The 23,847-nt window shown below is 50.2% G+C and overlaps 1 protein-coding gene across 2 annotated transcripts; it reads right to left on the bottom strand.

Annotated features, from left to right (window-relative positions):
* Positions 1-2,852: 2,852 nt before the first annotated feature.
* On the bottom strand, positions 2,853-19,754 carry CACNG5 (calcium voltage-gated channel auxiliary subunit gamma 5). 2 transcript variants are annotated; one of them, XM_051797703.1, is made up of 7 exons: positions 19,526-19,754; positions 14,567-14,869; positions 8,108-8,410; positions 7,148-7,234; positions 6,172-6,312; positions 5,399-5,544; positions 2,853-4,990 (listed from the first exon to the last, which is right to left on the bottom strand). In XM_051797703.1, the coding sequence occupies exons 3-7, from the start codon at positions 8,313-8,315 to the stop codon at positions 4,733-4,735; spliced, it is 840 nt and encodes a 279-aa protein (XP_051653663.1). In that variant the 5' UTR covers positions 8,316-8,410; positions 14,567-14,869; positions 19,526-19,754; the 3' UTR covers positions 2,853-4,732. The 2 variants fall into 2 exon arrangements, with proteins under 2 accessions (XP_051653663.1, XP_051653664.1); XM_051797704.1 differs by having other exon boundaries at positions 14,567-14,864.
* Between the last annotated feature and the right edge of the window lie 4,093 nt (positions 19,755-23,847).

Genomic DNA, 23,847 nt, shown 5'->3' with positions numbered 1-23,847 from the left:
CAGAAAGAAAAGTTAAAGAGCTGATGTGGTTCTTGGAGAGAGCTGGTGGAACAAGGGGTGCTGCAGTGGGGTGAAGGACATCCCACCAGGAGCCCCAAAAGTGGATGAGAAAAATGCTGCTTTTTCTAGTTAGGTTTGACTGTAAATTTGGGGAAAAAATTAGGAAGGGAACAAATAAATCTCATAAGGAAGAAGAAGAAAATAAATATCTCTCAGCTACTTCTCATTAGTGGAGGAATATTTACTCAGGTGAATATTTTGCCTGTTCACACAGCATCCCCAGCACAGACACACCAGCTCTGCACAGCTAACAAGGTATCAGCAGGGAGAAATAAGACTATTTAATTTCTTAGCACACCTTGAATAGCCCATGGGGCCAGCTCACATTTGGGAAAATGAATACACAGCCTTGACAAATAGTATTAATAATGCAACACAAGGACTCGAGAGCAGAGCACCGTGAGCTGCAGACACCATGCCCGAGTCAGCTCCTTACCCTGCCATACTGGCATGTGGCTGAAACATTAATAAACTCTGGAGCCCTAATAAAATACCTTTGGGTCCTGTCTGCTTGAAGCTAAGAGCATGGGTCTTCAACCCCGTGTCCAGATGATGCAACACTGAGGCTCATCTGGGACTTCCCCAGGTATAAGGATTTGGTCTCCCCCTGCCTACCTGACCAACAGCTCCATGCCACCCTCCTGGGCCAGAGCAGGACCAGGTTGCCCCAAAACACCTGCCCAAACCTCATCTCACCTCAGCAGAAGCTTCACCAGCAGCCAGAACAGCTCAGCAGGGCTCTCGGTCTGCACCTCTGCTCAGAGGGGTTACTGCCACACGGGGTCTTGTGCCTCACCTGAACCTTTGCAGAGACTCCTTGTGCCCACTGCCAACACAGCTGCAAGGGGAGCAGCACTGGAGGACAGTTCATCGATATCTGTATATAAATTTATATAAAAATCATATTTTTTCTGCTGGGCAAGAAAGGGCTCCGGAGCCTCAAGCTGTTCCAGCAGCAGCTGAGGGAGAGCAAGACCCAGCACAGCCTTGTTACTCCTGGCTACTTAATTACTGCTTGTGATTGGTCTCTAATGAACCTCCTGCATCCATAGCTCATGATTCATTAAGGGTTTTCAGGACACTACTGAGGGGCAAATGGAGCTTGTTCCCACCAGGGCCCCATCACACCATGGGAGTGGCACCGTGTGAGAGTGAACAGGCACAGTCACGGGGTGGGAGAGGGATGCTGGCAGAGAGGAAGATACACAGACCACAAAATGCCTCTCTGGGCTTACAGAAAGGGGATTTGTTTTAAAAACCCCACAGAGGGGAAGCGTGGCTCCTGGGAGTTCCCTGAGAAAATCTCAGAGCACCCATCTTCCCAACCAGCCTTCCCTGGGCCAGGGGTTCTCTCACCTCCCATGTGCCACTCCTGCAGTTCCCATTCACCCCTCCCCGTGCCATGAACTCCACACAGCACTCAGGCTGCAGGGTGGATGTGTGTGTGGGAGGCTGATGGCAGGGACAGAAAAAGCTTCAGCCCTGAGCAGCATCTGGAGCAGGGAACTGCTCCTGGATCAGGCTTTAACCCTTAATCCCAGTAACTCATTCTAATGCTCTAGTACAAGGAGACACAGCCACATGCACAAAGAGTCTGACACTAGTTAGTCATTCATGCAAAATAACTTTTTTTTGCCTCTAAGTGCAAAGCATTCTCTGTGCAGTGTCAGACAAGCAGTCACCTTCCCACGGGTATGGGAGCAGCTTGGTTCATCCCACCGGGTGAATTTAAGGACTTCAGTCTTAAGGGTAAAACTTCTAATTTAATTGGTTGCTTATCCTCAAACTCTGCTTTTTATTTATTGCAATCAAAGCACCAGACACAGAGGGAACACAGCGAGAGGCCGTCGCTGAAATGGGTGGGAGAGAGACTGAAGGAGGGGACTGAGCAGTGTCCCTCAGGGAGAAAGGATGTGGGGTAACAGAGATTAATGTGGGGTGAGACCATGCCAGGTGACTGGAAGAGGTAATTAAATGCTGAGTAGGTGTCCTAAGGGGGTGCTACATTATTTACTGGTGTCACTGGGCTCACAGCTCACCCCGCTGCCTCGCCCACACCACTGCACCAGAGGCTCTGGAGAAGTTTCTCCACAGTCCATGAAAGTGTGGTAACATTAAAAAAGGCTCAGAGCCGTAGTGAGAGCTGCTGCCAAACGTTTGGAGGGATAGAACAGCACCTGGAGGCACAACCATTGCTGCCCGTGCTTTACTAAACACCACCTTATCCTACCAAAACCCAGCATTTACTGGACCAACAGCAAACACTTTGACAGATTGCTTTTGGCAGTCCTGTCCTTTTTGTGCTCACTGGGTGAATGTGTGAACTCCCAGGCTCACAAATGCAGCCACATGATGACAATCTCTCCAATGAATGAAAATAATTACTTTTCTAATTCGCCCCTAGACTCTGCTAAACCTTCTGGGGCCTCGGGGAAGGCATGAAGTTTTTTTTTTTTAATTTCTTCTGCTTATGTAGGCAATCATTTTCATTTATAAAATGAATAATTCTCTATTTAATCAGTACCAAAGAAAATTCCACTCGGGGACAGGCACATCTCCTGATGCTGCACAGGATTAACCCACAAAATGACTCCATAGTGTGGGGGAAAATGGGACAGCCCTTGTGCCTCTGAGCATCAGCGACTTTGGGGATCCTGAAGATCTCCCTTCCAAGAAGGACTGAGAATATAAGATCCATCAAGGGTGAGATGCAAAGGCAACTGCCTTTGAGCCACCAGAAAACACTGGTGTCAAGCCCAGCAAACTAGATCAGGCTGTAGGAAGTGCAAAATCATTGCTTCTGAACTCCAGTGCTTTCTTGGAGCCAAATTCACACGGAACATGGAGATCCTGATGGAAAACTGGTGGGTTATCTGGCTGAGGACCAGCAAGCTTTGCTGCTGGATGATGGGGCTGGATTGTACTTTAATGCTTGAACCAGCAGCAAAACCTGTCATGTAGCACTTCCAAACTGGTGTTTCAGTGAGAACACAGATGCTTGAGGGTAATGCAAAAACTGAGGGTAAATAGAACTGTGTCTACAAAATGATACCCTGGTTTTAAAACTTAGCAAATTAGGAGTCAGAGACATTATATATACACTAGATATATGTTACTTATCTGAAGGAACTGGAGAGAAATAATCTTGTTCAAGAGCTGTCTGGAAATACAGCTGCAATGAAGTCCTGTGGAATGGGCATTGGAATCCATACAAATAGTGGTGCTGCAGCAGGACTTGGCCCCTACTTTGGAGGAGTTTATAAATAATAACTATTAAAAAGCAAATAATAAATATTAACATTAAATAATAATAACAAAGTGCAACATTCACTCCCCAGTGTGCTAGAAATGAGATTAAAAGTGTGTATATTCTATTTCTTTTAATTACAGTACGACAAAAAACAAGCTCGAATATACCAAGAGTCCTCGGACGGTTTCGTTTTGCAGAAATGAAATTTTCCCCAGAGGTTGAAAATAACAAGAACAGAAATAAAGTTTGGACAAAGCTCTTTCTCTTGCACGGAGACAGGATGGGACTCACACAGGAGAGCACGAGGGAGCACAGCCAGCTCCTTCCCTGCCCTGCTTTCCATCAGGGTGATGCTCTCCCCTGGCAGGTGGCTGAGGCCAAAATGCCAAAGCATGAGACGAAGTTTCAAAACTTAAAAATCTCAAAATAAGTTTCATACACACACACACAAAAAGCAGCTAAAATACCATTTTCTTGCCAAAATGAAATATAAGCCAACTACTTTGCTGCAGTGGACTTGTGCCATAAGTTTCAGCTGCATCACTTTACACTGGTTTGGGATCTTGCCTTTCACTGCAACAACTTCTGGCCATAATTCCCCCTAAATCCTACATCTAATGTTTCCTGTGGGAAGGGTTTAGGTTGTTTTCCACTCGATGCTGCACTGAAATTCTCCCATTTGCTCTTCAGATCTCCTGCCTATGGGATGGCAGAGGAAATTTGGGTGCTAGAGCCACCTCACCAGGGTGCCTCCAGTCTAATAGGGGATATTTAAGCAACAGTTTACAAGTGGCCATAGAGGAACAACCTGCTTGTGTCCAAGCTTGCTGAGGTATTGTCCAGAAGGATGGCTATTTCCCATTACAGCCTGGTTGGAAGTGATATCCAGCACTGAGAGATATCAATCAGTAAATATTCAATCAAGACAAAATTTCTATTTTTCGAATGCTGGTTATTTCTTGGAAAGTTACACCAATCTTTTATGCCTGCTGGCACTTAGGCCAGTAAATATATAATTAAATGATACAGTCAAATGCACAAACTTTTGCGGCCTACTTACCTACACCAAAAAAATACACCTTTTTTTTTTTTTTTCTTAGTTCTACTCTATTTTCTTTTTCCTGCTCTGGAGTCCAGCCCTGGATTTATCCCCCCAGGCAGAACTGCTGTTTGCTCAGCGGGACGAGCTGAGAGAAGAGGACTTTGGAGGGATCTTTAGTTACGTGGGGAGGAATAAAACAACCCCAAAAAAAAAACCAAAGAAAGGAAAACATCCCAATTCTCTAGGTTACACTATTGGTTATATAACCGATCTCCCTGGTTATATTTACGCTCCTATAAATAGAGAAGTGGCCTCGAAGAGTGGCCTAAAAAAACGACAGACAGGAGTCGGGGCGCGGCGACCATCGGGGACGTCGGGGCTCAGCACGGGGACGAGGACATCTGGTCGTAGTCGGGGCACTTGAGCAGGGCTGGGTAGTTACTGTTCATCTGCAGGGACGCCTCGCTGGAGATGTCCGAGGGGCTCCGGCCCCGCGCCCACGCGTCCGGGTGCAGGAACTGCCCCGAGTAGTCGGAGCAGTTGCTCAGGCGGGGCCGGTAGAAGCCGGGGTGGGGTCGGTAGATGTCCTCGGCCGTGTAGCGCTTCATGAACAGGTACACGGACATCACCCCGGCGCTCTGCAGCAGAGAGAGACACGGCCTGACGCCCACCCTGCTCGTGGCTGCCTCCTCCAACATCCCCCAAATATAAATTGCCTTTTTTCCGCTCTGCTGCTGATGCACAAAGGCACCTGAGGGCTGTCACTTCACTGCCCTCTGCCTGGGATCCATGCACTAAATAATGCAGCACAACCACGTCTCCTGCTCTGCATTTCCTGCTTGGCATCAAATCATCACCAAGTGCCCCATCAGCGCGCCAGGCTTGGGTCTGTCCCCACCCTGTCTCCCTTCACAGTATATTTTACCCCTCTGCCCTCACAGCCCCGCCTTAAACCCCACCCAGGTCCTCTTTTTTCCAACAGCCTCAGTGTGCCCACCCCTGAGAACGGGACACACTCGTTACAGGGATGTGAGAGCTGTGGGTACCTCTGTGAGAAGGAATGAGATGGCAGAGAAGGCAAAGGACCACCCGTATTTGTAGTTGAAGAACGTCTCCGAGTCCTTGGTCCTGTTGAGCATCTCGTCATTAATGCTGGAGATGTAGAGGACCAGCCCCACCACCAGCGACAGACCTGCAGAAGGACAGTGGGAAAGAGGGATGAAGTGCTGAAGAAGCACCTTCCCTAAGACCTGACTTGTGGGGGAAAGTAAAAAACTGTGCTTGGAATAACTGGGGAAAGGAGCTGCCCTCCCTCCTGCTGCACTAACCCAGGGCACTCCTCTCGTTTCAGTCAAAGCATTACCTGCTCTGGCAAGTCTGTGTGCACTGGGGAGGAGGCAGCTGGCTCTGGTAGGAGCTGACTTCAAAGCTCAGCTGTCACAGCTATTTGTTTAACACTCACACAGCACCATGAATAAAACATTCCCTTTTCTCATGTAGAAACATCCCAACTGAGCAGTTTGAAGTTTCTGATCTCTCCTGTGACTGATGTGCCACGAGAAGCATCCTCTCCCCCAGCACCTGCTCCTGCACGTGGTGGAGACTTTCCCCCACACTTCCACAAATGAGTTTTGCAGTGGATGGTTTTTCATCCCACAAAAGCAGATCAGGCTGCAGGGCTGAGCTGCAGGGGAGCCCCTGTGGGTGATGACTCCATCAAGGAGCCACCACAGCGGGTCAGGAGAGCACCAGCAGCTACCAAAGCAAACGTGCTCCGTCCTCAAGAGTTGTCAGGAGAAAACCTGGTAGCAAAACTCACCTGACAGGATGAAGAAAATCCCCGAGACAAAGGCGAGGATGGTCCTGTGGGGCCGAATGTGGCCGATGTTGCTCAGGATGAAGCCAATGAACATGAAGAACAGGCTGACCAGAGGGAAGGGGGTGGCAGAGCGGATCATCTCTGTCAGGAGAGGAGCAGAGGGAAGGGAGAACAGGTTAATCCTCCCCATATAGTATGAGAAATGGGCTGGGTGAGATGGCTCCAGCCCTGCTGCTCTGGAGTTTCCCTCTTTGCTAATGCACTGAGTAAAAACATAGAATTACGGAATCATAGAACAATTTGGGTTGGAAGCGATCTTACGTTTCCTGCCAAGGTCAGGACACCTTCCACTATCCCAGGTTGCTCCAAGCCCCATCCAGCCTGGCCTTGAACACTCCCAGGGATGGGGCAGCCACAGCTTCTCTGGGCAACCTGTGCCAGGTCCTCACCACCATTGTGGTGACTCTGCCAATATTTGTGTTTCTGAGGGTTTCTTTGTGAAGTGTTGCATGGGAAAAAACCATCAGAACCTGCATTTTTCTCTAGCTTCACCCCATAAGTGTTTGCAGAACAATCCTATTTATTAAATCCAAAATGACTGCAGAATTCATCGTGAGAGCTGTGACACTCCATCCTTAATTCATCCCACTATATAATGTGTAAAATTGACTGCTAGGGAATAAATACAGCTGCAAATTATGGAGAGGAGACTAAAAAGCCAAACACTTCGATAAACATTAGTGCTGAATAGCCAGTGACAGGAAATTATACAGCTTAGAGCCTCTGTGAGAACCCTGCCATTTGAAAGGGATGTCCCCAGAAGCTTAGGAGCACACTGGGTGATTCACACAGTCACAAAATGTAGTTGCATCTACAATTCGGAGTTTCTTTGGCAAAGACACAAAGGGGATTTCTTGGGGGAGTCACAAGTGACCCCTTGGAGCTTTGCAGGGTGAGACCCCACAGAACCACTTACTCAGGACGTTGACTGTGGACTCAGACGTCAGCTGGATGTTCATGGGCATGACGTATTCGATGGTGAAGCACCGGCCACGCTCCTCACCTGCAGCAGACACAGACCAAGTCACTCCTGCATTGTGCTTGTCTGTCTGGGTTTTTTTTGGGGGGAGAGCAGCTTTAAATTGAATTTCCGTGCATGCATAAAAACAAATTTGCTTTTTAGTGCTGCTCCATCTTGAGTGTCTGTGGTTGGGGTGGAAAAAAGACCATTTCCTTGTATGCACAAACGTGAACCCCTCAGCCAAAGGCTTTAAAGGCACTCCAGGGGTGGTATCACAGCTCCTCAGGCCTCCCTTGACTTTTTCCAAGCAGCAGTTGAAACTTTGTGACATTTCAGGCTGGTCACTTTGAGATTCCCATTCCCTCAGGTGTTATTCAACTCTGCTCCTGCAGCCAAGCTGCTCCATCACACTTGGCAGGGACAGAGGGAATGGTCCAGCTGACCTGAATCTAAATTCTGCAGGGACCAAATGGAAAGTTTTGAGCTGCTGCCCAAGGCCACAGCACTGGGGGGGGGGGGGGGGGCTGGCATGGCAGCATCAAACCCACCCAAAACCTGTGTTGAAAGGCACATTTATCCATCAGACTGTTAAAAGTTGGGCATGGGCCTGAGTTTGGAAGAAAAGATGGACAGAGCTTCTAAAAATCCCATGTTTCCTGGCCGTTTCCCATGGGATGACACGGACAACAAACACTATAACTACATTAATATTTATCGATTTATATATGTATAAATAGACATAACATATATATTTATATATCTGTTTATATGTTATAAGACATATAAATATAAAACATATAAATATAAAACATATAAATATAAAACATAGAAATATAAAACATAGAAATATAAAACATCTAAATATAAAACATATAAATATCAGGGCATGGGTTTTTTTGGGGGGTAAGAACGTACCTGCCAGAAAGCAGACCCTCCAGAGCCCCGAGTGCAGCGACAGCTTGATCTCGGCCGTCTGGTTCTGGGGCTGGACGATGCCCTCCTCCAGGTAGAGCCAGTAGTCCGTGCTGACAGAGATGCCCAGGAGGCCGAGGCCGCAGACGGCGAACACGCTGCTGAGCAGGGTCAGCGCCCTCCTGCTGCAGGCGCTCATGCCCAACAGCATCGGGGGCTGGGGCGGGGAGAGCGGGCGGGTCCGGCAGCACGAGCCGGGGATGAAGGTGTCAAAGCTTTGCCCTGGATTGCCCTGGGGAGGATGAGCTGAAACGAGCCATTAAAACAATCACGGACAGATGGCAGAGTTTGAACCAGATGCCACCCGACCGCTGCCCCGCGCCGGCCCAGGGCTCGGGGGGTGCTGAGCGCCAGGGTGGGAGAGGCTCGGGATGGGCTGGGTGGGAGCAGCTCCTTGGCTCCTGTTTGATTTGCTGCAGGTGAATTCCTGCTTCTCCAGCCCAACCTGGCACTCATCTCCCCAAGGATGTGGCTCAACCCCAGTATCTCATCTACCCGCAGAGCCTTATCAAGTGCTCCCACGAGGGGAGGCAGCACGAGCTGTATCTCCTGGGCATAGGAGCCTGCTGAGGGTCATGGACACGGAGATAATGGATCAACAAAGGTGCTTACAGCTGCTGGACCAACCTCCCCTCCTGAGCAGCTCCTACCACCATCACACTCCCCCCAGTAATGCCACTTTTCCTCTTCCAGGGCACATTTATCCATCAGGGAATCAGGATGCTGATTTTGCAACGACTATGCTACGCTGAATGACATCATCAAACACCTTGAAGCAGAGTGCCATGACACAATAACTTGTCTTTCTTTGCTGTTTATTGTTCTTGCTGGATCAGAGCTGGGAGAGGCAGGGAAAGGAAGCAGAAAGCTGCAGCCAGGCCCTGGGTGAACATTAAAGGAAAAACTTTCCTCATCCCCATGTTGCTTATGTATTGAATCTTTTTTTTTCCTTTTTTTTTTTTAATTTTATTGCATTCTTGCCAAGTCAGGGAATTTATTAGTTCTCATGGTGCCCTGCAGACTGATAAAATATCACCAGAAATCAGAGTTCTTCGTGCAGTGGAGGAAAAAGTGCAATTAATATGGGGGGCAAAAGCCACAACAATGAAAGATTAAAGGAATAAGAGCGAGAAGGAAAAAGATACACGCCAGAGATGGTCTTCTGGGGAGTGGGAAGGAGGCAGATAGTGCTATTGACTGCTTTTAGAAAGGCAGGATGAATCACACGTAAGTGCCGTGTCATGTATATTTTCCAAGGCACATTTTGCTGTTGTTCAGCACAGCAAACAATAAGGAAAGAAACATATAAACCCAGCTAGACAACAAAAGCTACCGGATTTAGCAGCAGGAAGCATATTCCTTGGACTGCCTTTAAAACTGCACCAGCCTTGCTTTGGCTCCATCAAGCCCGTGTTTGCCATCACGGTGCACGGCAGTGAATGGGCTCTTTGGAGAGAAATCCTGTTCCTGTTATCGCTGTGGTGAAGGTGGTGGGTTTAGGGATTAAATCAGGAGACAAAAATCCTGCCTGGACTGGGAGATGACAACTCGCTGTTCCGACACGGCCGGGTGAGCAGGCTGGAGGAGGGTGGTTTTTCCTACTGCCTCTGATGTAAACATATTAATACTTGCTTATAGTGACTCTCAGAGATGCCAAAAGTCCTCACAGCTTGTACTTTTACACCCAAAGCCTTCCAAGGTAATGTTCTGCCACAGCTCCCTCATGGTTAATACAAGCAGACGATGCTGAGAGTGGTTTCTTGCTGCTTGGGTGCTCTCAGGGAACATCCAATATTCAATATCTTATCCTCTTGCAGTGCCCTTCCCCAGCACATCTGTCTCACAAAACCAGAGCACCGAGACCCACAACACCCTGTCCTGGGCAGGGCTTGCAGCAAATCTCATAGAAGATCAACATGAAGGAAACTTTTAGTTACTGTGGAGCCCAAAGAATGGCATTTACTGAGCAGATGCAATATCCAAGGCCTGTCTGCCCCTCCAGCTCACTGGGCAGCAATAAGAGAGAAAAGCTGCTGGAAGAATATAAAATCCTTGAGTGAAACAGAGAAAGGGAGAGAAAGACTTTAATTATTGCATCTGACCTCAAATCCAAAGCAGACAAGTACATCTTGGTAGGAAGCAGATGTACTTACACCCTCAAGCGCTGCAACAGCCCTGACAATTCTCTTCCATATGAAATTATGGATTTGGCTCTTCCTACGTTCACACTGTGCCTCTCCCCAGAAGGTTCCAACCTACAGGAAGGGGATTGCTGTCTCCAGACAGCCCAGTTCACACTCCTGCAAGCTTTCCTTCCACCTTTGGCTTTGCTAACCAGCCTCATTTTTAATGTTCCTCTTTAATGTTTCCCTCAGCTCAAAAAAAGCAGGATGTGTTCCCAGGAGGAACATCTCCCTGCTAAGGGAATGAGGAGCAAAGTACAGAGGAGATGATCAGACTTTCTTTTCTCTGAAGAATTAGGAGGCAGCAGCTAAAGAGGAAAGTGGTGGCTGTCAGGCAGAGCAGCACATCAGCTCTGCCATTTCCCAGGGAATATGCCATTTCCCATCTCTATAGATTCCCATTTGGTCCTGCAATCAACTATCCAAAACTCAGATCCTCTGGCTCATCCATTCATCTCCCTAACTCAGCCAGAGCCATATTTTCTAGTTGCTGCCTCAAAATGAACAGCATTTACTACAGGGTGTCTCATCCCTCTTGGCATTTTGGTGCCAAAATGGTAAAAGGAACTGGAATCTATTCTTGGCTCGTGTATCATCAACAACCATCCTCCCTGCACATTTCTCGTTAATAACGAGCCAAAAATCATAGTAGGGAGTATGTGAAGGTCCAGATAAAGCCACTCAGAGGGAAATAACTGAGTATTTCCTGCGATTTGTTGTCCATCAACATCAGACACTGGAAAATAGACCTGTTTGGTATCATTTACTGGTCTTTGGGGTGATGTGAGCAGCAGGGAGAGGGGTCGGGCGTCAGTCGCGCCTCTCAATTGCCTCATTCCTTTTCTCCCTCACACTCCAATTTCCATGTAATCAGGGAAGCATTAGAGACTGATCTCTGTTCCTGCCCTGCTGGCACAGAGGATGGAACCCAGTGTGATGGGGGACAGGGGGCAGGGATGGTGCAGAGCATCTGCTCAAAACAAGCCTCCCCCCGTGTCCAGCACCTGGAGAATTAGCAGGGCTCCCAGGGGAAAGATTTTTCAAGGACACGAACAAGAACTGGCTTGATTTTCAGCAAGGATTTAGTTCCCAGTGACCTTTATCAATTGTGTTATGCTTCCTACGGCTGAAAAGGTGATGCTGTTTGATTTCCAGCAGTAGCTGTATTTTAAATTACATGAATAGAGCCCCAAAGATTTCCAAGAAATGGGACTTTAGGACTGTTCCTGCTCCTTCGATCACGCTGTGCCCTCTGGTAGTAGTCCAGGGAACAATAAAGGCAGTCTGCAGTGTAATCTGCAGTCCTTGTAATGAATTTCTTCTTGTCTTGGAGCCACAGCTTCTGATGGAAACTACACATGGCCCTTGCTGGGACTGAACCCTTTGGGAAATGAAATGAATATTGGCATTGTTCCTGACACAGTTCACCCAGATCTAGGACTTAGTCCTTACCTATTTCTCCACAGTGACAGAAAGAAAATATCCTGGGCAGGTTTCTGAGCCCACAGCTCCGTGACCTGACACTGAGCACTGCTCTGGGCTATGTGGATGGGCTGAGAAAAATAAATATATCACTGGTCAACTGCCTGGACAAGATGGGACGTATCAATAAATCACTGCTCCGAGTTCAGTGGAAAACTGCAGCTCTCTCCTGCTCTGGGTAAAGGCAGAAAGAGCAGGGCCAAGCCAGGCCAAGGAGGCAGCTATTGATTTTTATGTGGTTAGAGCATCATTTCCAATTTCCTGACATTTGTGACGAGGGGAGGCACTGCCAAGGTTATTGGAGCAGGCGGGAGGGAAGGTTTTGTTTGTGGAGGGTGCTGGGATCCAGGACAAGCCTGGCAACCTGCCTCTGTGCCTGGTCCATGCTGCAAACCCAGGGCTGAGGGAAATCAGAGGTTAAGCCATGGACCTGGAGTAGTGGGAGAGGCTGAGCAGAACATAAAGGAGAAGGAAGGAAGCTTGTGAAAGTGGAGTAGGAAACCCACTGAGTGAGCAGTGGATGTACAAAGAACGCCAGGGACCTGGGTAAGAGCCATCAAACGCAGGAGAGCGTGAGCTGGGATGGGGCTGAACTGAAAGGACCAGCTCCCACTAAGCTGCAACAGGAAAATTGGGCTGGCTAAAAATAAAGTGCCTTCAAGCAGTGTGATCCCTTCCTCAGGACACGACACAGGCCATGGATGTGGGCAAAAAAAAAAAATAGGTCAAGGAGAGTGGCTCTTTCAGAACAAAACTTTGTTCAGAGTTGGCAGTGCTCAGGCAGGACCGTGCTGAGGCCACCACTGCACTGTCATCCTCCTTCAGACAGCACAGCTTCCTCAACTTCACCCTGGCCACCTCATGGGCAAATTCAGAAAAGCCTGATTTGGTCATTAGGTGGAATAGAATGATCCCACTGACCTCAGGGAGCACCTAAAGGGTGCAAATGTTTCGGTCCCAAAACAGTGTGTGCAGCCCGAGGCCAGGTGAGCTGATGCTCTGTTGGTTGGCAGAGTGTTGGACCTGTGTGAGGAGCACATGGTGAGTTGGCTTTAGCCACAGCTGAGGAGAGGAAGAGGAGGAGATGGTGAGGGCAGCGCCCACTGCTCCAGCTGGGGATGCAGGAGAAACAGCTCTACAAACCAGACCTGCAAAAATTGCATGACTGGGAAAGATAGTTTTGGTTTTGGAATTATAGCTTGGGAAGTGACAGTCCCTCCTGAAGCTTGGAAGAGGTGTACTGCAGGCAGGAGGGAAGCACAGGACTGCTCTGGTTCCACATAACAGCTGAAGGAGAGCAGGGATGGCTGCAGGGAAAAGCAGTGTCTCCTGCACTGATACACTGAGAGGCAAATGGCCAAAGGGGATGTGGTTGGAGCTGGTCCATAGGGTTCCCAGGATCCCTGTCCTGAGCTGCTGGCACCCAGCACCTCCACTGGCACAGGGGAAAACAGAAACACACGGGACAGCTTTACAGACCTGCATTAGTGTCCTATAAAAACGTCAGCTCCATTTCTGAGAGAGAAATTATGTATCGGAAAAATTAAGTGCAGAAATAAATCTTTTCCACGTGGAGGAGGTTTAGCCTGATGCTCAGAAATGAAGCAGCCCACCTCGTGGCAGTTTGAACGAGGGCTGGTAACTTGTAACCACGAGCAGCCATAAACTTCAGAAGGATCAATAGTGGGCTTGAAAGCCTCCCCTGAGCTGAGAGCAGCAGCTCCAGCGACGGCTCCGCACGCGGCACTGCCACTGCCCGCGGAGAGCGCGGGATCGATGGGCACTCCGGGCTCTCCAGAGAGGGTTTGAGAGCAAATAAATGAATAAAAAGAAGGCTGGTGATGAGTTATTTGAATGTAGATTGAGCCACAGCAATCACAAACCCATTAATTTTGTGCTTGTCATCACGCACACAAGGAACACCTGAGCAGCAATCAGAGGGAGCCATGTGTGACCCCACGCACCCCAATGCTCACCACTAACTGATTTTATTAATGAGATTATTTGGGATTTTTCCTCTTAAACTTGGCTTCCATAATTTTTCTGAGCATTTCTCTTTTCTTTAGCGCTTCCTGTGCTTCATTTCTTGCTTATATTTTACAGTTTGGCCAAAAAATCCTTCCATGGCAGTGCAAGAGTGAAGGGAATATGTACTGTATCTACTATCTACTGAATAGAAAGTACTGTCATTTTCTGCTGAACCCACATCTTGCTTAGTGAACCCTGAAGGCCAACCCAAGGCTGCTCTTCCCTCTCTTTCTTTATCCCAACCTTTTTGCTGTGGACTGCTCAAAACCTGCCCTTTTGCCTGGGTCAGGTTTGCAGAGATAGTTGTTACTGATAACTGAGCCCATCTCAGCTCCAGCACCAAATATAAGGAGATCAAATGATATTCCCAAGGGCAAAGGAACAGCAAGAGAGATTTATTTCCCACCCTAGCCTTCAAACCAGACCCTTTCCTGAATGGGCCACCTCTGCCATGCTGCTGCACTCCTGGCTCTGCTCCAGCTCTTTCACACTAATGGCTTTGGATGATGCCAGAAACTTTCAACAAATAAAATCATCGACCCAACAGCCCTGATGGTCCTGGCTCACAGGCTGCTGGCACTGTCCATGTGTGTACAGCTGGTCTCATTCACATGGCCTCTCTGAATCCACAAATATCCCCCCTCCAAACCTCTTATACAGCCCATCCCACCCACATGTCTCCTTTCTCCTTGGTGTTTTAGGCTCTTACCTCTTTTAACCCCAGCTGAAGCAAGGCTTTGGTGAGTGGAAAACCTGGGATGAGGCTGAAGGTGGGAAGTTCAGTTCTGGCAGATCGACTGCAAGGAAACGTCACAGCAAGGAGGGTCCTTGATGGAGGCTTCTGCTGGGAGTGGGGTGGCTTTGGAAACAAGCAGAGGAGAAATCCTGGACCTCAAGAGAGGGCACAGCCTCAGCTCTCCACCTCTGACTGACTCCCACGAGGGCTGCAGGGTGCTGGCACACAGGGACAGGCAGGTGGCAGGCAGGTCTCTGCACCACTGCAGCTCCTACCCTGGGGTTTTGCAGAAAAAATGTTACACAAAGTACATTTCTCAAGAGGGAAATAGGAGCTAAAACCCTGAGCTTGCAGTATTGCCCACGCACCCAGGCCCAGTTCTCCAGGTCTGAACTATATATATCTGTTCAAGGTTTCCATCCCTAACAATAGCTGAGCCCTGTCCTTTGCAGAGCCCTTCCCAATGTCCTCTCTCCCTATCAAATCTGACACAGTATTCTCCTACTCACAGTGTGTCAGAGTGCTCACAGTCAGGGACCCGACTCAAACTGCTGGTTTCAATACCCTACAAAGAGCTACAAAAGCAGAATAAAAGGGGGAAATATCTAGTGCTGCAAAGCAAAGCAGCTGGGGGCTGTGCTGCAGAAACCTCTCTGCTGTGTGCTGTGGGAGCAGGGCCTGCCCATTAACCTCTGCCTGTGGTACATTATGGCTTTGATTTAGATCCTGAATACATGAACTCCAGTAACCCAACGATCCAGTGACCCTCATCTGGCTGCAGGGTAGTGCTTCCCTCGGCTGGTGCAGCCTGAGCACACCCAGGAGCAGGGACAAGGGACAGCAGCTGGCCCAGCTGTGGACATCCCCCTCACACCAGCACCAAGGTTGGGCTGCTCTGGTGGGATGTTAAAGCTTTAACAGTTGGTTTTTGTTCACTTCCAAGTGTCATTTATGATGGCACAAAGTCCTACAATAATCTTGTAGATTAAAAAGGGGAGAATGAGCCTCTTCCTTGCACATGGCAGCTTTTTCAAGGTCTCTGTGTCCTTCCAGCAGCAAGGCAGGTAATGGCATGATTGAAGATCCCAGGCAAGAGATCTGTAAGGTATTGATGTTGTTTTAAACTGAAGTGGGTGTGAGCAGAACACACTCATTCAGTGTAAGCCTTGCAGGAGTCGTGTATTACAAACACCAGCACATGAAAGGTCTCCGGACTGTAAACTTTTACAGCTGCAGAAGGTCTAAGAAAAGCCCCAGGTACAGCCCAGGTGCAGGAGCTGTGGCTGCTCAGCAGAGAGGGGCCAACACCCCCAGTTCCTTCTTTTCCCCTTAACGATCAGTGCATGACAGCTCGAGCTAAATTAAGCAAGCTGGGAGATAAAAATAGCAGCAGGAGCTAATTAAAACTCTTCCAATCCCCCGTGTCAGGGGTACCTGAGCCAGGGAGGGGAGGCAGCAGCAGCTCTTCCCCTGCTGCAGCTCTCCTTGCCAGTACTGGCAGCTGGAGGGGTTTTATGAACATTTTCAGCGTGATGAATGAGAGAAAGTGAGAAATCCCCAAAGCAAAGCTGGACTCTCTGAATGCTGAGGGCAGCAGACAAGTGGCACGTTGGCCAAGCTGCTCATGCTGACCATGGCTGCTGAGACCTGCGTCCCCTCAGTGTGATTAAAGATGATTGATAGCACCGAGCAGTGCCTTGTTAGCCAGGAGATTGCATTCCTCTTCCTTGCTTGGAAACCAGCTTTACCACAGAGCCTCTGAGCACGGAAACGAGGGTGTAAAGAAAGAGGAGAAGGGCCGTGTCATCCACACCTCAGGCAAACAACTTCAGAACCCAAGTGCCACTCGTGGCTGCCATTAAATCCAGTCACCAAACACAGCAGCTGCTCCATCCAGTCTGGGACACAGCTCCCTGGAAGCTGTCAGTGATGTCTGTGTGCACAGCTCTCCAGGTCTGACACTGAGCAGCCACTGAAGTTTGGTCCCATCTTCACATAGGAAAGGTCTTTGCTTTGTGCAGCTTGTTAGGTGAGGAATATTCATGTGCATAGCAAGTATTTATACATCATTGGACTATTAAACTTTCTACCACCCAGATTTTAGCAGGATTTGTTACCATTCCAGGACTTAATGGTAAATGCCCCAGCAGACAGGGTAGGAAAAACCATGCATGACATGGAGCAGCCTGAGAACAGGCACAGGCATCATGACCCGCTCAGGGCCTCCTCAGCACAGGCAAGTCCAGCCACATCCTGGGAAAGTCTGCAGGAACAGGCAGGGAATGGACTTGCTCTCACTCTTCTCCATCCTTCCCCCACGCCAGCACCTATTACCAGGTGAAACTTGCCCTGGCTGTGTGTACCCAGTGTTTACCCACACTCCTCTCCCATTCCCACTGTCCCTTTGTACCACCAGGTTGTGGTTCCTGTGGCACACACCCAGCAGCACCTCTCCTGCCACCTACATACAACCTGAAATTCCCAGCCAGAGCTGCTGCAGAGAAAAGGAACATCTGCTGCAACCAAGCATTTCACATCTCCTGGGAAGGAGCCAGGGCTGCCCACCTGTAGGACTTCGAGGGCGAGCCAGGTCCTGTCCTGGCAGACCTGAGGATGCTCTCTGTGGATGGGGATGTCACCAAACAGCACTGGATGGGCACTGAGTGGGAAAACGAATTATCTCCACATTGTTCTGGGTCAGGGGATGTTGTCTGCTGTGCTGCTCCAATAACCCCCCCCCAGTGCAGCCCAGAGCACCACTCTAATGAGGATTTTCACTGAAGAGCAATGACACCTCCCTCATAATAGAGGAAAAGCTGCAAGTCCTGTCTTCCACAGGGACCAAAGATAAACTCCATTCATCTGTAGCAGCCCATTTTCTGAGCCTAATGATGGTATATGTGTTGTCCTTTGACAAATTCCCAGTAAATATTTTACTATAAATGTCAGATACTCTACAACAATATCAGTGTGACTGACTCTAAACCATCTTTCTAGAACACACTCAGAAAAAAAAAACCCCTTTAATTTCAGTGAGATTTAGACTCCCAGATAACTTTTGACATAGACTCCATCATCTAGTTTTTTTAAAAATGCCACCTTCAAACCAGGGGTTTAAATCTTCCCAGCTGACTTAGGAAAAGCTCCCAGTGTTTGCTCCAGCCTTGTGCAGTTCACAGCTCACTGATACCATTGAAGCCTCTGCAGGCTTGTGCATTATTTCCCCTTCTGTATTTTATATTCCCTCCCCTCTCCATAAATAAAGCTGAAGCTGCAAATGCTGCGGTATGGATGCTGCCAGGTGGGAATTCATTCAGCTCAATGAATATATTCAACAGCTACAAGATACAGCAAGGGATCAGAGAAAGTCACACACAGAAGCATTTCTGTGCCCTGGATGCCACATGGGGCAGCCTGAGGGGAAGGTGGGATGGCAGAGGGAAGGGCTGCTGGGAGCCAGTCTCCTGCCCTTTGGCTTTTTACTTGGCAGACTGAAATGGTGCCCCTAAAACTCAGGAGATTAACCTCTGAAGGGAGGAGAAACACAAGGCACTTGTGAAACCAAAGGGCAGCAAGTGATGGGAACACGGGAATGCTCCTCCAGCAAAGCTGCCAGGCTGGGTCACACCACCAGCACCTGCTGCTGCTGCACGAAACTCGGCAGGAACGCTCCTGTTTAGCTGATCCGCTCCTTTGCAGTGCTCTTGCTGAAGAAGTGCTGCCTTCAGTGAGTGCAACACCCTTGCTGCCTTTTCCACAGGCTCACCTGTACCTTGCAGGCAGCTAAAAGCTCTGAGGAGGCCTCCTCTCCCCCACAGAGGCTTTGGGGGATTCGAGGGACACGGTGGGGACAGCGGTGCCACAGGTCAGACCCACTCCCTGGACACCCCGAGGAGCCTCCCGCTGTTCCTGCCTGGGAGACCAACCCTAAAAGCTGCAAAAAGCATCGTGCATCAGGGGCTGATGGAGTTTTATGGAATGCCAAGCAATTAATCAACATCCAAAGGACGTGTCAGAGCCTCCCTTCTCGCTGCTGCCGTGGCTGAGACACCACATTTCACATTTCACCACCTTCCACAGGGTATGAATAAGTGGCACATGCAGAAGTGAGGACAGGCTCCATGTCCCCATTCCCTGTTCATATGGTAACACATGATCCAGCTTTTTTTTTTTTAATTTTTTTTTTTAATCCCTCTACTTTACTTCACTTAACAACCAGGTCAGGTTTTTCTCAGATAGCCTCGTTCAAATTCCCACTCCCCTCTCCAAGGGGTTTAGCTACACTGGAAAAACATTCATAGGCTGACTTCCAGCGGATTTTACATTCCCTGTGAAAAATATACCGGTGTTCCTCAGCAAAACGTTCCAAACTCGCCGCCGAGGAGAGGGATGCTCACAGTGCCCAAGAGATGGCCCCTGTTGGAGCAGCCCGATGGGGAAAAGCCCCGGGATGAAGAGCCAGGATTTTCCGGCTTCCTCGTGCTCAGGTCCTTCCGTCGGGAATCCGGCGAAGCCAAACCCCTCCGCCCGAGCGGTGCCGGTGCCCGGGCAGGGCACACGGGTACCTCACCGGGGTCTGTCCGTCCCTCCCTGCCGGGGCTCGCAGCGCTCCCGGTACCCGGGGCGCGCCGGGGCTGCGGCGGATGCTGCCCGGGGCGGTGCCCCCGCCGCCTCTCCCGGCCGGTTCCCACTCCAAGGGGAATATGGAAAACACAGGCAACACCTGCCCTGAGCCCTGCGGCTCCGCACCCTGGCGGCGCCTCCCAGATCCCCCCTTCCCTCGGTTTTAAACTTTCAGGGTTTTACATCCAATTCGGAACCCACCCCCCCCAAGCTGACCCCAGGACTATTTGCCCCCGTTCCAGGGGCAGCCTGGCCCGGACATGGGAAGGAGCCCGAGCCTTCCCCTCCCCATCCCAGCCTGGCACTCACCGGCCCCGCGGGACGCGCCCGGCGGCCCCGGGGATGCTCCGCTCGCTCCGCGCCGCGCCGGGAGAGCCCGGGGAGGAGAGGGCATCACATGGCGCCGGCGGGGCCAGCCCACCTCTCCCTCCCGTCTGCCCCCGTTCCCTCCCTCCTTTCATCCCTCCTTCCCTTTCTCCATCCTGCTTCTTCCCTCCCCCTTCCCTCCCTCCCTCTTTCTCTATCCACCTCTCCTTCCTCTCCCCCCCTCCCCACTCTATTAATCCTTTCCCTTTTCCTCCCTCCTTTTTCACCCTTTCCGTTTATTCCCCCTCCTTCCCCCTCTATTGCCCCTTCTTTTCCTCTGGTCCTCTCCTTTCCATCCATCTGACCCCAGTCCCTCAGGCTGGTGGCTCCACTTCACCACCGGGGCAGGGGTGGGAACCAGCTTTGCTCCTGCCCCTCCGTGCATCCTGCCTTCCGTGCAGCTCCCACCCCCCTGCACCCCGCACCTGGAAAACGCGGCTCCAGCGCTGGATGGGCTGCACTTCCCGGGACGTGCCTCCTTTGGGAGCTGGGGTAGGGAAAACTGGCTCCAGTGTCAAATCCACAGCTAAGGACACAGCACACAACGGGGAGGATTGGAGGGCAGCAAGCCAGTGTGCTGGAGAAAGCCAGCTTGGCAAGACTGGGACCAAAGCAGGGACAGAGCCAGGGCTAAAGGAGAGAGGGACACAGGGAAAGGTGCTGTGGGCTCTGGAAACCACGGCCAGACTGAGTGATTCAGCCAAAACACATAGAAAAAGAGTGGCAGAGCCAAGAACAAGGATGCAGCTCCATCAAGGTGTCCAGCACTTCTTTGGATACAGAGAGAAGGACAAGAGAAGGGTCACACACCATGCAGTAACTCCAGCTACGTGAGCTGCCAGCCCTGGCAGCGGGGCCAGGGGCAGCTCACGGACACCAGCACAGCACCTGGAGCTTGGAATTGCAAGGGAGTTTCTTCAAGGAGAGCTCATTCCATGCAGGGGCTTTGCACACATGCTGGGGTCGCCAGTTCCCAGTGTTCTGGATGAAACGTGCTGCATCTTTGCAGAGGCGTCCCCAGTGTAGCACAACACGACTGCCCTAAATAGAACAACTCAAAATAAAGTGCGAGCTGAGATGCGGAGGAGGTGTTGTTGGGTGGCTTGTTTGGAATCAATGGAGCCCCGTGCTCGGGCTTCTTGAGCTCCCTTTGAGTCACAGAAATTATAGAAGCCCACAGAGGTGTGTAAGTTTTGATTTCTCCAGTCGGAACGTGGTGTAGCCCAATTTAGGCAAGTTCCAGCGGGATCCAGGCTGGTAGAAACCTGCCTCCCAGCAGGACCCCAGCTGGCAGCCAGAGCACACTGGTTATTTGTCTTTGAGGGACTGCAGCTCACATGTATTCTTTCATGCAAAGTTACAGTGATATTTAAATTATAGTGAATTCAGCACGTTTTCCTGGGCTCTCATTCACATTTGAGGAAGAGCTGAAGGCAGCAAATCCATCAGGGTTTTGACAGCAAGGACAAAGCAGGGATTTGGTCAGCAGAATGGATTCTGCACTAAAGAAGGAAGTCAAAGGGATGATGCTCTCCAGGACCCCCAGCCCCAGGGAGGAGGAGGCTGCCCTGGGATGGAGCTCAGGAGCAGGGAATTACCAATAAAGTCACAAAGCTACAGGAGGCAGGTTAGACCTTGATGTTCACCATGGACTGTCAGGGTACGTTGCTTTAACAGAGTAATTGGCTGTTCATCATTTTTCTTTACTCTGTATTGTTAAAAAATTCCCACCAAACAACCCAAAGCAGGGCTTCATTTTCCTCCAGACAGACAATGTGCTGTGTTGCTGCCTGGGCTCTGGGCAGGATTGTTTGACTACAACATGAATAAAGCTGCAGCACATCCAGTGACATAATTAACCATTACAGTGTGAGAGGCCCCCAGCAGCCATGCATATAATCAATTAGAAATACACATTTCCAGCTTGGGTTTCTTCCCCTCCCCTTTGCTTCTATGCAAATGCTACTCGTCTCAAACAGCAACTTCTGCCCTGGCAAAGCACGTGCACTATGCCAACACTCACACCAGGAGCATTTCCCACAGGCATTCCGGGGCCAGGAGGGAAGAGAGCACCGGTGATGCCTCCCAAAACCACAGCTAAGCTCTCCTACCTCATTAGCAGCTGTCCAGAATTCTGTCCCCGTAACATGTCTCTCTCTGATGATGGCAAACCTCTTCTCCCAGCCAGGAGCCTGGCATAGCTGTCCTAGGCAGGGCAATTAGCACTTTGCATCTTCTCAGCATCATCCAAAACTTGGGTTAGGAGTTTGCCAAACCCTGCAACATCTGTTTTGGTTTATTGTTTCACATAACACCATCTCAGAACAGCATCACTTTGCCTTCCCTGCTTTTCACTGTTCCTGCTAAATTCTCTCCTCCCTGAGAGGGAGGATCCTCCTCCACAGCCACATGTGGGCAAATGGAGCCAGGTGGGATTTTGCCCATCTGAGGATGTCACAGAGCTGTGCTGGTCCCTGCAGGGCTGGAGCCTGACCCAGCCACAGCAGCTCTGCCAGCCCTCGGTGTGGCAGCCTGAAGCTCCACGGACACCTGAGCAGCAGCTTTTAGGCTGCACCCAAGGTCCAATCTTATTAGTGAGGAGGGATTTGAACTTCATCAGTGGCTCAGACCAGAAGTGATTTATTACAGCAGCTCTCCCTGGGCTGTCAGTGGTGCAGTGAGGGGTGGTGGGCCTGTCTCCTTTCAGCTACAAGTGTTTGATTCCTGCAGGTGACATCTGCAGGGAATCTTTTCCCTGGTCTTTTCCCTTCCAACAGAAGTCACTTTGAAGGAATTCAGGTTGTTATACAATAAAAGGCCTGGTCCTGTCAGCTCAGGCCATGAACTGGTAGGAAACCTCAGGTTTGCCTCCCCTCCCACTCCCTCAAACTTGCTCCACATGGAATTACTCAGACAGCAAATCCACCTGAGGGCAGCCACCCCTTGAGCCCATGTGTGGCTCTAATCTGGCATCAGACAAGGGTTGTGGACCAACTCTATCTGTACATCAGGCTGTGAGAAGCATTTTGGGCACAGGAAGGGAAGGTCTGCACCAGGAATTGTTGTGTTTGCCTGAGGAAGGAGAGCGAGCAGGTAAATGCAAGGAGCTGGTGATGGGGGGGCTGGAGCTGCTGTGACTTGTGTGGGAGGTGACGGATGCTCCCTGCCAGCTGCCTCAGCACTTGCTATTTTTTGTCATTTCGTGGGCAGCACGGCCGGGGGGAGGCTTGGGGAGACGCTGGAGCACAACAGGGATGTGCAGCAGCCCCGGCACAACCCCACTGTGCAGCTTCCAGAGGTTGGGAACCACTTGCCAGAGAGACTTTTGAAATTTCAATTTTTCATGAGAGGGTGTTTGTGGAGTGTTTCACACTGGATGGCAAAACTGGCATCAGCAGCCTGGATTTGGGATCCACAACTGTGGCAACCACGGCTCCTGTTCAGGTGGCATGCAACCTTGGGATGGACTGCTGTGGCAGGAGTCAGCACAACCTCTGCTCCTTATCCCAGCAGCAACATTATTATCTTAGTTTTCAAACAGTGAAATCAGAAAAAAAGGGGAAAACTCGCGGCACCAAAGAACACCAGCCACTCTCCGGGAAGGGCTTTCACATCCCGCTTGCACCATGACTAAATTAAAGGAATTAACTCCGTGGGCTGTTGGAGCTGAAGCTCCATTTGCTGTTTCCCCTGCACATCCCTCTGCCTGGAGCCTCTGCTTGGGAGGAAGCGCAAGGAGAGGTGCAACATTATTTTTATCTCAGCACCCGCACGCTGTGAAAAGCCTAAAAAACCCAGTGCGGAGCCTTTCGCAGCCTCCCCAAGCAGCTCTGACTCACAGAACCACAAAGGCACACGTGTGGACGGAAGTTACCCACTTTAGTGAAGAGAAAATACCCTCTGGAATCGTGTGGGTCTAAACTGAGCTAATAAAAGATGAGGATGTGCCAGTCCAGGTGCAGCCTTGAGTCCTTGTGGTGTTCCGTGGGCGCCACATCCCCAGCCGGGCTGGGAATCTGAGCATTCCCACTCTGGAGGGAAGGAGGTCTGAGAGGGCATGAAGTGCCCACATCCCAGCCCTTCAACAGGACAAGCTGGAAGAGATGCTGGCAGCACATTTGCTCTCACAACTGGTGTTTTCTGTCATCTCCAAAAGGAGTGAAGGTTCCACCACCACTCCCCCTGGCAGCTTTCTCTGGGACTGGACGTGGTCTGTGGGACTGGACCCATCCAGGTTCCCCAGAGAAGCCCCACTGGAGCCTCCC

Source organism: Manacus candei, unplaced genomic scaffold (assembly GCF_025592945.1).
Source record: "Manacus candei isolate 608988 ecotype Guabito, Panama unplaced genomic scaffold, ASM2559294v1 h1tg000047l, whole genome shotgun sequence".
In the NCBI taxonomy this organism is placed as follows: Eukaryota; Metazoa; Chordata; class Aves; order Passeriformes; family Pipridae; genus Manacus; species Manacus candei.
Note: the sequence above shows the minus strand (reverse complement) of the source record. Positions and strands in the feature narration are given on the sequence as shown.